Consider the following 13,061-nt stretch of genomic DNA (forward strand, 5'->3'; position numbering starts at 1 on the left):
AATTACTTGTTGGATAGATGCCTGAATAAACAATAGAGATAAAAATTGATATAACATATTTTTAATGAACGTTTAAAATATTTTGAATGAATTATTCACCCTTTTATTTTTTATCAGACCCTATTGTTAAAAACAATGCGGAAGAAAGGCGGTTCAATTTCGATGTTTTCTGAGGCAGACAATAACCAAAATGGTCAAAATTCAAAAGAAAACATCGAAGAACTTGCTCGCAATGTATTTTCACTTCAAGATGAAAACCAGAAGATTGGATTACAAAATGATAAGCTGGCAGCACGAGTAAAAGATGTTGTAGAATACAACCAACTTCTAGGTCATGACTTATATAAACTCGATTTACAAATTACTGAGCTACAAGAGAAATTAAAGAAATCAAAAAAGAAAATTCATGATGTCGATGCTCAAACTAAAGAATATACTCAAAAAGCAAATGAATACAAACAACAGTTACTAAAAGACGAGAAATTTGCCCAATTGGCGAAAAAATTACGATCGTTACAAAAATCTAAAGAGCAAGCAACTACAGATCTCACTAAAATGAAAGACTTAGTAAATGATCCTCGATTTAACCAATTAGATGGAGCTATGCAAGTCATGGAAGATAGAATTCACTTCTTATATTTTTCGAATACTGAATTACAGCAACAAATCGAACTGCTACAAAAATTAATGGATAAATCAGGCGATCCAGAAGAAATTAAAGCAGAAATAGAAAACATGAATAATATCTCTGATTTGAAACTTGAATGGATAGAAATGAGATTAGCACAAGGCAAAGCAATCAATTCATCAAACCTCGCAGGAATTCAAGGCCAACAATCGTTTAGTATTTCAGATTTTGAAAAATTACTCGAAGAACCTCCAACTGATGGAACAAATTCCAAAAAATCACCAGAAGATGAAAACAAACCTACAGATCGAAGCAAAAAAGAAAGTCGTAAAAATAAAAGTCTGGAAAATGCATCGAAACAACAAGATAAGGACAAAGCACAATCAAATGCAAAAAGTCCAGGCAAGAGCAAGCATAGAAGCAAAAGTCCAGAAAAAAATTCGAAATCTAATAATGAAAATCCAGAAAAAGAAAACGAAAATGGACATGATCCAGAGAATTATGCAGTTATAGCTACAAACTTACCACCTGGATCCAACAAAAAGCGTGGTAAACGAGATAATTTACGTAATTCAAGTCAAAAAAGTCCAAAGGAGCAAAACTTGTCACCAACAAAACACACAGAGCATTCTGATAATGGAAAACAAGAAGATTTGTCAGAAAATATTTCTCAAAATAATTCAAAAATAAATTCACAGAACAGCAAGGAGAATGAGTCCAAATACGAAGAAGATTACAATTTGGATTATTCTGACGAAAATCCAGGAGATGAAAAATTAAATTCTGAATCGAAGAAGAAAACACCAAAAGGAAAGGAACACAGCACAGAAAAAGGACAAGAAAGAGATCAGAATAAGCAAAACAAAGGAAAAAGTCCAGAACAAGATACAAGACTTAATCTCAAAGAAATTGCAGTCAAATCGGCTGAAATCCTCGCAAATAAAATTGAACCAAACGTTGATGATCACGATGACGATAGCGGAAGACCACAAAGAAGAAAATCTGCCAAATCTTCAAATTCTAAGAGAGAAGGACCAAGTGCAAAATCTAGTGATGCAACTGGTCCAAGTCCTAATAACAAAGAACAAAACCAGCCAAAGGGTTCAAAACAAGAAAAAGATTTAAATTATCCTGATCAAGAGCAGACAGATAAGGATAAAAACACAGAAGGTAGTGAGAAAGCTGCTAATAAAGATGGAAAACCAGAAGTTTCTCCAAAAGGATCCAAATCTGATTCTCAAAAACCAGAAAACAAACCACAAGAAGGAGAAAAGCACGAACAAAAGGATAAAGAAGCTAAATCAACAGATAATCCTAAAAAAGAAGGCGAAAAGTCCGAAAATGAATCTGATCCTAAGCAATCTCCAGAAAAATCCAAATCTGACGCGGATAAGGATGTGAAATTAGACGAAAATAGTCCAAAACCACAAGTTATTGCAGAAACGGAGCTCAAAAAATCGGATGATAAAAATAATTCACAAAAATTAAAGGAAAATGAAAATTCATCTGATTACGAAGAAGATGAAGAAAAGAGAAACAATCAAAATTCGTATGATTACGAAGAAGAAGAGTATAATGATGAAAATCTTGCAAGCGAAGATGCAACAAACGAAAAAGGTCTTCCTCAACTAAGTCTTTCTAAAGCATTTAACAAGGCTTTAGCATCAGATCAATTAGAAAATGAAGAAGGAAAACAATCAAATTCAAAGAAGGACAAAAACATCAATAACGATGAAAAAGAAGCAGAAAAAGAACCAAAGAAATCAAAGTCATCTAAGAATGCAGATGAAAATGATTCTGAAAAAGAAAATTCTGAATCAAAATCCAAAGATCTTAAAGAAAAAGATCCAAAAACATCCAGAAAAGAAGAAGGTGAATATTCTGATAACAAATCTTCCAAACCATCAAGAAAACAAAGCAATGCCGAAGAAAATCCAGAATCAAATACTAAAAAGAGTTCAAAATCATCAAGAAGATCAAGTAAAGCAACAAATAATGATGATGAAGACACAGAAAGATCAAACAAATCAAAAGAAAACAATAGTGAAAATGATGAAGAATCAAAGCCACAAAATTCTTCAAAGAAATCAAGAAGATCAAGTAAAGTAACAAATAATGACAATGAAGATGAATCAAATCCACAAAAATCTTCAAATAAAAGTGAAAATGGAAAACCAAATTCAAGAAGATCAAGTAAAGCAAGAGAAAAGAATGATGATTCAAAGAGGAGTAAGTCTGATAATGAAATTCCTCAAACATCAAGAAGAAAACCCCAAAAAGATGATGAAATTTCCGAAGATGATGAAAAAATCAAAGAAAAATCTCCGAAAACATCGAGAAGAAACAATGAAAGTGAAAGTGATGATTACAATAACTACTCCGAAAACGAAGAAGATACAAAAGGAAGAAGAAAATCAACTAAAAATGATTCAGAAGATACAAAAAGAAAGAAACCAAGAAGTAAATCCCAAAACAATGATTCAGAAGAAGATTATGATGAAGAAAACGAAATCAAGCCAAAGAGAAGTAGATCAGAAAATCAAAGAAAATCATCAAAAGAAAACGAAGAAAAAACAAATCCAAAGAGAAAGAAATCATCACAAAACAACATAGATTCAGAAGATTATGATGAAAAAGATAAACCAAAGAGAAGTAAATCATCAAAACAAAGAAAACATTCACAAAATAATAATAATTATGATTCAGAAACTGATTCTAAAAGAAGAAGTAAATCTCAAAACAACGAAGATTCAGAAGAAGAAGATTATGAATATGAAAACGAAGAAACAAAACCAAGAAAAAGTAAATCATCACAAAACAACAAAGATTCTAATTATGATTCAGAACCAAATGAAGAGACAAAAAGAAAGAAACCAAGAAAAAGTAAATCACAAATAAATGAAGATTCTGATGAAGAAAATCAAAAAAGAAGAAAACAAAGGAAATCATCACAAAATAACAAAGATTCTAATTATGATTCTGAAGATTATGATGAAGAAAAACCAAAAAGAAAGAAACCAAGAAAATCTTCAACAATAAATGAAGATTCTGAAGAAAAAGATAAACCAAAGAGTAGAAAACAAAGGAAATCATCACAAAATAACAATGATTCAGAAGATTATGATGATGAAAAACCAAAAAGAAAGAAACCAAGAAAAAGTAAATCACAAATAAATGAAGATTCTGATGAAGAAAATCAAAAAAGAAGAAAACAAAGGAAATCATCACAAAATAACAATGATTCAGAAGATTATGATGATGAAAAACCAAAAAGAAAGAAATCATCAAAAGGAAGCAAGCAAACAAAAGATTCAAGAAGAAACAAAGAACCAAGAAGAAGTAGTGTAAAAGATAATGATTACAATGAATATTCAGAGAAAGAAGATGAAGAAGAAATAACAGGAACAATTAGTAAAGCTATTGGAATCCTATTAAATAAAGACAAAGAAAATGACAGACAAAGGAGATCAAGTACTGCAACAATGAATGATTCCGAAGATGAAAAACAAAAGAGAAGAAAATCAGATGCAGAAGAAAAACCAAAGAAAAAGAAGAAAGTAAGAAAAAGTGAAGTCCAAAACAAAGAAAAACAAAATCAAGAGGAAGAAGAAAAAGGAAAACAAAAACAAAAAAGAAGACATCATAGAACAGCTTGGAAAGTTAAGAATGGTTTGATGCCAAAACCAGTGGAAACATTAACAATTGATATCAACGAAGGAAAAGATAAAACTCCTGAACCTTTCACAGAAAAATCTCGTATTTCTGATAAAATTTCTTTGATTTCTGATAAATTGTTACAAAAACAAGAAGACAAAGCAAATCCAAATGACGAAAAACATGATTCTACACCAGAAAAGCCAAGTTCTTCTCAAGAAAAATTAGAATCAAATGCAGAAAAACAAAACGAAGAAAATCAAAATTCTGACAAAGAAAAACAAATTTCTTCTAAAGATAAACAAGATTCCAATGAAGAAAAACCAAGTTCCAAAGAAGAAAACAAGAATTCTAATGAAGAAAAACCAAGTTCTAAAGAAGAAAATCAAAATTCAAATCCAGAAAAACAAAATTCTTCAAATGAAAAATTAAATTCTAATGGAGAAAAATTGAATGAAACTGATGAAAAACAAGAAGAGAAAGTTGTCAAAAGAGATCCTTTGGATGAAAACGGAATCCACGTGAATCAAGATGGACATCATTTGCTTCGAGTAAAAAAGCCAATGGAAGGAGATGGAGGATTCCAATACGACTACGAATATTCTGATGGACAAGAGCATGAATACGAGAATTTATCAGATGACAACGATGATGAAGTGAAGAAGAGAACAAGAGTTATTTATATAGTCGAACAAGAAAAAGAAGAAAGTGAAGATGAAGTTTCTTATTATTCAGAAAAAAGTGACGAATATTCAGAACCAGAAGAAAACAACGACAAAACGGAAGTCAACGCTGAAACAACAGAAGACATCAAGATTGGAGAAGAGAAGAAATCAGTCATCGATCCACTTGAAGATGACGACTTGGAACTTGGAGATTTACCGAATTCTCCAGTCCAGAAAAAGAAAGGAGAAAACTCAGAAGAAAACGAAGATAGACCTTTGTCTAAAGAACGAAAAGATTCATTGTCACAACTCATTCCTCAGCTCCGTAACACGAATGAAAATGATACAGATGAACAGCTGAAGAACAGATTGGAAGAGAAGAACAAACAAATTGATCAATGCCAGAAAGAACTCGACAACTTAAACAACCAAATCGCAAGAGCAAAAGGTTTAACAAAAGATAAAAAGAGAAGATTCCAACATTTCAAGTCAAAACCAGTCCAAATTATTGGTAAAAGTAAAGAAGTTGCACAGTTCAGATCCCAACAATTCAACTCGGTTCACGTTGGCGTTTTAACATTGACAACAAATGAAGATATTGTTGAAAACGAGAAAATGATTGAAAGACAAAAAGATGACATCAAAGAAGCCCTTAAACTTGGTAAAGAAGTCACTGAATTACATGGACAAATCAAAGGTTTAGAAGCACAAATAAACGAAGTTAACCAAGAGAGTAATGAAAGACAAACAAAGATTATTAATTTGAGGAATGACATGGCATTACTTCAATCCGAAATCGAACAGAAAGAAAGAAGTAACAAACAAGAAGAAGAAATAACAAGAGAAAGACAGAAAGAATTGGAAGAATTGACTTCTTTGATACAAATGAAACAACAGAAACTTGACAAAGCGTTGAATGAAGTACAATTGTATGAATTATATATCAGAGATATGGTTGCTTACAGGAAACGACTCGAGAAACAATTAGAAGACATTTCAAATAGAGTTAAACCTGAAGTTAAGAATTTGATGAATGATGTTAAAAACTCTAAAGTTACAGTTCAAAATTATATGTCACAGTTGACAGAAAAACAAAACATGATTGAAATGAAGAGAAAGGACTTGGATAAACTTATAAATTCACCAGAAATGGAAAGATACAGGAAACTAAAAATCAGAAGAATGTTCTTAGAAAGGAGAATAAAGAAATGGAATTATCTTCTCAACGATTGCAAGGAAACACTCCAAGCTTTGGAATCATTCTCAGGAAGGAATGTTGATAAAAGAAAGCAACTCTTGCAAATGTTGGAAGGAGCAGAAGATAAGTTGATAGTGAAACAAATGGAATTTGAAGACATGGAGAGATACTCTCAAATGTTAGACCAGATGATTGAAAGTGCCGCAAGAGGGCACAAACTCGATGAGTAATGTTATTTATTTTTATTGTTTTAAATTTTATTTTTATATCTTGTAATAAATATTTATAATAATTTAAATTCAAACACTTATTTCTGAGTCATGTTCATTACCTCAATAATTATACTTTAAGAAGCCAGTTCATCATTAAACATATGTTCATAATTTAATGAAAAATAATAATTATAAAAAAATTCTATGTTCAAAACATATTTGCATCTTAGATTTACTAATTACTAAGACAGTAATGACACCTTAAAACAAATAAAAGCAGAATGGGCATAAAAAAATTTAAAAAAGAATATTACTTGAAAATCCATAGTTTCTATGAAAAATTTTGGTAAGTGACATCACACAAGTGAAGTTTTAAGTTACAATAAAATACAAAATTACAAAATATAAAATATAATCTCAAAACATTAAAATTAACAAACTGGGTTCAAAAATTACCAAAAATTTTAACATAGAATTGCAATGCATTAAACAATTTGCCAAATTATTAATGCAATTATAATAAATGTTAAATTAGATTCAAAATCGTATAATTAGAACGTAGTAGAATAATACACAGATACTTTCAGTTGATCTGGTTATACTTTGGATGTAAATCAACAAAAATAATTAGAATAATAATTTTTGTTTGTTTTCACTTTGAATTAGGAGGTTTGTAAGTATTGAAAATACCTTCTGTATTAGCGCCGCATACAGCGCATGTTTTATCTGTTTTGAATCGTTCAAAAGCGCAATTTTGGCAAAAAACGTGTCCGCATTTAGTTTGAACAGGATTCTTGAATGTACCTTTGCAAATGGCACATATGTCGATATGTTCCACTGTTGGTTTGTTTGATTCAAGCCTTGAAGTTTCAAGTTGTTTTTGCTCAAATTGACGATCGAGATCATAAGCTAAAGCAACTCTATCTCGTATATGAACAAATTTGCATGCCCATCCAAAAGTGCAATAGCCTGTATTATAGTAATCTTTGCAAATTCCAAATTCTGAGTCAATAACAGGTGAATATTTCTGCCATCCCATGTTTTTTGTCGTCTCATCACTATTATGCATATTTGGTTTGATGTCTTCCTCATTCTTTAAATTCGTTTCAATATTATTTTTAATTTCTGGAATGTTTCTTTGTATAGGCGCTTCTTTATTTTCGGTTTTGTTGTTAGTTTCAATGTGAATCTCATCTTGTGGTGATAGCTTAGGCAATTCTAAAGATGTTGTTTTTGTTCTTTTCCTCATTGAAAATAATTTATTCAAAAAATTTTACTTGTTTGGTAAAAAATATTAAACATATAGAGATAATTAAGATTATGAGAATAAAAAAATTCTATAGTCTTTGAATTAATTGTAATATTTTTAAATATCAATATTAATTCCATTAAAATGTAAAGCCTGTGTAGCTCAACCGGATAGAGCATAAGACTCTTAATCTTGGGGTTGCGGGTTCGAGTCCCGCCACTGGCTCTTTTTTCTTTTTCTCCCACAACCTACTATTTTTTCACATTTATTTTGATCTTCTAATTCATTGGAAATATCAGCAATTTGGCAAGCATCCATTTTTACTAATGAAAAAAGTCAAAATAAAAGGGGTGTAAACTCAATATTCTAGATATCGCCATTATCATTAATTTATGATTCTTTACAATGTCAATCATCCAGTATATCAATCTTCATTCAATACATGAAATCAAAAATTTATTTTGTTATTTCCAATTAAACCATAAAAAATTGTATCGCATATATTCCATAATTGATGCGAAAACGCATAGTTTTATCTTATTTTTGAATTTGTCTTCAATTAAGAGCATCTATGGAGAAGATCTATTTCATTACAAAGAATTGGAAGATGATAATGATGATGCCCCTGAACCCATAGAAGTGCCATTCAAAAATACCTCATCATTACCTGATTTTGATTTCGATTTAATTGATGAAATTTTTCATCAAGGAAACAATAAGAAAATCATATACTACTCAACCATCTTAGCTAAAAAACTTACCGTTTCGTCATCAAAATTTGTAGTTCCTCTTAAAACTTTGATCACAATTGTTAATTCTATGGACAAGTTATGCCCAGAAGCTATTAAGAAGGCTTTAATAGTCGTGATATTCACACTCCAAAACGCAACACAATCATATTTTTCGGAAATTTCAAATTCAAATTTTATTGAAGATTTAATGAATCTGAATATGCAGAATTCGGATTATTTTAACTTGTTCTATATAATAGTTTCAATTCTCCTAGAAAATTCATGTTCACCACAAATAATATTTTCAAAATTGTCATTCATTGATTTACATTTTAATTTAGACAGTGATCTCGATTCGAAAATCGTTTACCGACTATTCAGATCACTTTCAAACTATAATTTAAATGATAATATAATATTTGAGTTTAAAAGAATATATAAAGAAAATTTACAAAGAAAAAATCCATCCGCAAACATCATATTGCTTATATTGCAGTTCACATCATATAATGGCATAATAGATGATGAAATTATTCAAGAATTGTTCAAACAGGCTTCAGATGTAATTAGGCAGAGTTCATCAACATGTTGCTATGTATTATATAACATAAATAACATTGATTACTCATTATACTCAGAATTTCTCCAAAAATTAGTTGTAAATTTTTCAAAATACACACAAAACAATGAGAAAATCAATTCATTTTTATATTTGTTAGCAACAGTTATCACTGATTCACCAAATGCTATTGATTTTCATTCAATTTTCCTATTTTCTGAGTTATTAATTAAAAACATTGAAAAGTATGCAGCAATGAATTACAAACCAATTCTGTTATTCCTTGACTCTGTTATCTCCCAAGGAAATTCAGAAATATCCGAGATTTGGTGCAAATTAAATTTACCTGCCTTTTTAATCAGCAAATTAGAGTCGGAAGATCATGTCGTGACAATGACATGCTTGGACATTATATCGCAACTATATGAAAAGGCCGATTCTCTAGAAATAAAAGATTCGATTATTAATGAAATAGATGAAGACTCATTTGATTTCATTTTAAACCTCACCGACAATGAAAACGAAGATTTAAGTAATTCCGCTTCATTTTTTATCTCATCGCTTTTTCCAGATAATGAGGAAGGTTAAATTAATAAATGAATAAAGATAAACATCTCATGAGTACTTATTTCATTAGGTTTTGTTCTACGTTCATATTAATAAAATTTTTAACAATATTTATCGATACTATTTTATTCAATTTTGTGGGAAATGAATTATCGACTTTATTTTTACATGATTTTGCTCAGGCGTTGAATATAAGAGTTTCAAAATGAATATAAAATTGAGATTGTTTCTCAATTTACGACATAGATTTTCGGTTTTACACAATTTTTTCAAAAGTACAACTTTCGGTTTCTATTTCAAAAGTGATTTCCCTTACCAATTATCACTGAGGTATTTGCTAATATATTACTATCTTTACGAAAAAATAAATCTTAAGAAAAAATATTTTCTAAATGATGATTTTAGAGAGAATCCTGGCAATGAATCAAAGCACAAACAATATATGGAACACATATTATGATGACAAAAATTATTTTCAAGTCTCAAATGAAATAAATCCATCAATTGCTGTAACTCATAACAATTTGTTCATTTTCAAATGCAATTTCCAAGAATTGGATGATAGATGCATTAAAATAACATCTACTTTAATGCATTTACTACATTCCGACTGTAATTTTAACAATATATTAAGTGTAAACAGAGGATCTATTATTTTTATTGAAAAAACGAATACAAATGTTGTACAAAGAAGATTTTCAGCATACAATTGCTGCTCAGAGGCATTTGGAAGTGTAGCATATACAATTTCAGATCAATCAACAACTTTAAGTTACGCAGAAGAAAGCAGTATTACACAATGTGGTAAAGACAATGTTGATTACATATTTCATAACAAAAATGGAAAAGTCAAGTTTTATTATATAAATTTTAGTAAAAATTGTTACAATTCAAAAGGATTTTCTATAACTACGCAAAACTTCGAAAACATCGCATTCTCAACAATTGCAGAGAATAATGCATCCAAAATCGCATCATTATATTTTGACGATTGTAATAATTGATTATGCAGTTTTGTAATGTTTTTAAGAATTTTCAAGATGATACAGAATTCGGAAAATTTTATGTCATCCAAACAACTCTCAACATATATAATAGCAGCTTTATTAACGATTTTGGAAAGGGAAGACTCTTCTATGCAGGTTATCAAGCAATAATTAACATTTATTATTCATATTTAGAAGATTTTTCATTTTCTGGTAACGTTACAACATATGATAATACGCAATATATGACAGTTTCATTAAATTATTCGGATTTTTATCCAAGCAAAGATGCCAAGACTCATCATCAAACACATGTGATCCAAGTATATAACCCTCGATTGAGAAATTATAGAAAATGAAGATAATCCCCTAGGAAATATTTATTTTAACTTAGATGAAAGACATATTGCGGCCTTATTTAATTCAAATCTTTTCAATGGTATGAGGTTGGGATACATTAGATTTTTATATTATATATGAAATGGTTTTTAAGGGTGCACTTATTCCTTTCTGGCAACCTCTTAAAATGAGGAATACAAGTGTGGAGATTTATTGTAAATAAATCCTTATGGTCAGAAAGTGGTAAGTGCACAATTAATCTACTAATTTGCAAGTTTTGAATCGTAATTTAAAGCTTCTTAGATTGGATGATATAAAGCACACTTCCCTCATCACTAGACTGAGAAGATTTTTATGATTGAAATTGCATGACAAAATCTATCCTTATTTTTATCAAGAATTGCTCTGAAATGGGGCAATGATTCCAAATTATGTAAAAAATATAAATTAGTTCATTTGCTTATTTGATTAGCTTCATTACATTTCAAATATTCAAAATAGCTTTGTATCAACTCGCAAATGACAATCAACTATGTTTTTACATATCTTGATATAGAAATTTTCTTTTTTTCAATTAATTTAGTAATTTTGATCACTACGTTACAGTTTAGTAAAGATAATGACAATTTGTTTCATCAAGAAGGAAGATTGATTAGAAAGATATGTGAATTTTCGGTTTTTCTCAAATTTTTCAAATTGAAACTTTTTTAAGATATTGGCAATCGGCATTCGTTTAAGTTCTACATCTTTTTCTTAGTTTGAAATAGTTTTTAAGGAAAGGTTGAGATCCATTGAAAAAATTAATTTTTTTTACTTTCAAAAAAGAATGATAACTTTCTTAAGAATTCTTGCGTTGAAACAAGAACTAAGCAATATATGGAACAATTATTATAACGATACGGACTATTCTACAACCCATAATCAGCAAAATCCATCAATTTCAAGTAGCATCCAGAATATGCTTATCTATCAATGCCTTTTCAAAGGATTACAAGAGACATGCATCAAATCAACATCTAATGATGCAAAAATACTTCATGTAGACTGCGTTTTTAATAATATCTGGAGTGAAAATAGTGGATCTCTAGTTTACATTGAAAGCACTGCTTCAAATATTGCCCAAAGGAGATTTGAGGCATACAATTGCTATTCAAGTGTATCCGCAGGTGTTGCTTATATTTTTCCAGATCAAACAACAACATTAAGTTACACAGAAGAAAGTAGTATTGCCGAGTGTGGTCAAGACAGTGTAAACTATATCTTTTATAACAAAAATGGAAATGTAAAGTTTTCTTATATTAATTTTAGCAAAAATTGTTTCTATACAGATGGATTTTATATAGATACTCAAAGTTTCGATAATATAACATATTCAACAATTGAAGAAAACAATGCAAATAAATATTCTGCCTTTGCTGTGTTAAATGGTAATGATTACTCAATGAAATATTGTAATGTTTTCAGAAATTATCAAGTTAGTACACGTTGTGGAACAATTTATGCAATATATACAGAACTATATGTTTACAATAATAGTTTTATCTCGGATAAAGGAAACGGAAAGCTATTCTATGCAAGCACAAATGCAAAAATAAAAATTTATAACTCTTATATCGACAGTACTACAGATTATGGCTCTGTTTCAAGCATTAATTCTGTTGATTCAATGACTGTTTCGTTAAACTATTCCGATTTTTCTCCAAATTTAATAATCACGAATCAAACATATAATTATACAAAAATCATAAATCCAACATATAAGATTCAGGTGGATACTCATCGTATGCGAAATCGTAGATTTTAAATAAACAATATTTTTTAAAGGTTGGCAACAAATTGATTTTAACCATCCACTAATATGTACTCCATTTCTTCAAGATCTATCACCTTTTTGTTAAATTGAAAGGTATAATAATTGATATATTTTGTTTTAATTTTTTCATTCAAATAAACGTAAATCATTTTCCTTAGTCATCTCCCTTTTTTGAGTACTATTATGGAAGATTAACATATTATAATCAACTAAAAGGACTGAAATGGTAATACTCCTCTTCTTTATGCATTCATATAAAATCAATAAGATATTAAGAAAGGAATAAGTAATGAGATACAACAAAAACTCGAGGTATCAAAACTCCTCATAAAAATAGATTCCCTCTTTTTTTATAATTCGATATAACTTATTATACAAAACTTTTACGATATCACTCTATGCATGAACTAACGTTTTATTTACACTCAGTTTTGGCTTAAAACACTTCAATTGAAGTAAA

The 13,061-nt window shown here is 29.4% G+C and overlaps 4 protein-coding genes and 1 non-coding gene across 5 annotated transcripts, besides 1 other annotated feature; 4 read left to right on the forward strand and 1 right to left on the reverse strand.

Annotated features, from left to right (window-relative positions):
• Window positions 1–135: 135 nt before the first annotated feature.
• TVAGG3_0392850 (glycoprotein 96-92-related-related family) lies at window positions 136–6,426 on the forward strand (the record flags this gene model as incomplete). The annotated part of the gene is made up of 1 exon (XM_001584179.1): window positions 136–6,375. The coding sequence occupies one exon, from the start codon at window positions 136–138 to the stop codon at window positions 6,373–6,375; it is 6,240 nt and encodes a 2,079-aa protein (XP_001584229.1).
• A 259-nt stretch (window positions 6,427–6,685) lies between these two features.
• TVAGG3_0392860 (snoRNA splicing) lies at window positions 6,686–7,650 on the reverse strand (the record flags this gene model as incomplete). The annotated part of the gene is made up of 1 exon (XM_001584178.1): window positions 7,010–7,606. The coding sequence occupies one exon, from the start codon at window positions 7,604–7,606 to the stop codon at window positions 7,010–7,012; it is 597 nt and encodes a 198-aa protein (XP_001584228.1).
• A 107-nt stretch (window positions 7,651–7,757) lies between these two features.
• On the forward strand, window positions 7,758–7,831 carry TVAGG3_0392870. Its single transcript has one exon. It is a non-coding gene; the product is annotated as a tRNA-Lys (tRNA).
• Window positions 7,832–7,957: 126 nt separating this feature from the next.
• TVAGG3_0392880 (armadillo (ARM) repeat-containing protein family) lies at window positions 7,958–9,541 on the forward strand (the record flags this gene model as incomplete). Its single annotated transcript, XM_001584177.1, has 1 exon — window positions 9,152–9,484. One exon carries the CDS (start codon window positions 9,152–9,154, stop codon window positions 9,482–9,484), a length of 333 nt encoding a protein of 110 aa, XP_001584227.1.
• A 1,479-nt stretch (window positions 9,542–11,020) lies between these two features.
• Window positions 11,021–11,047: a mobile genetic element.
• A 567-nt stretch (window positions 11,048–11,614) lies between these two features.
• Window positions 11,615–12,592, forward strand: TVAGG3_0392900 (uncharacterized protein; the record flags this gene model as incomplete). The annotated part of the gene is made up of 1 exon (XM_001584176.1): window positions 11,615–12,592. The coding sequence occupies one exon, from the start codon at window positions 11,615–11,617 to the stop codon at window positions 12,590–12,592; it is 978 nt and encodes a 325-aa protein (XP_001584226.1).
• Between the last annotated feature and the right edge of the window lie 469 nt (window positions 12,593–13,061).

This window comes from Trichomonas vaginalis, chromosome V, assembly GCF_026262505.1.
Source record: "Trichomonas vaginalis G3 chromosome V, whole genome shotgun sequence".
Lineage (NCBI taxonomy): Eukaryota > Parabasalia > Trichomonadida > Trichomonadidae > Trichomonas > Trichomonas vaginalis.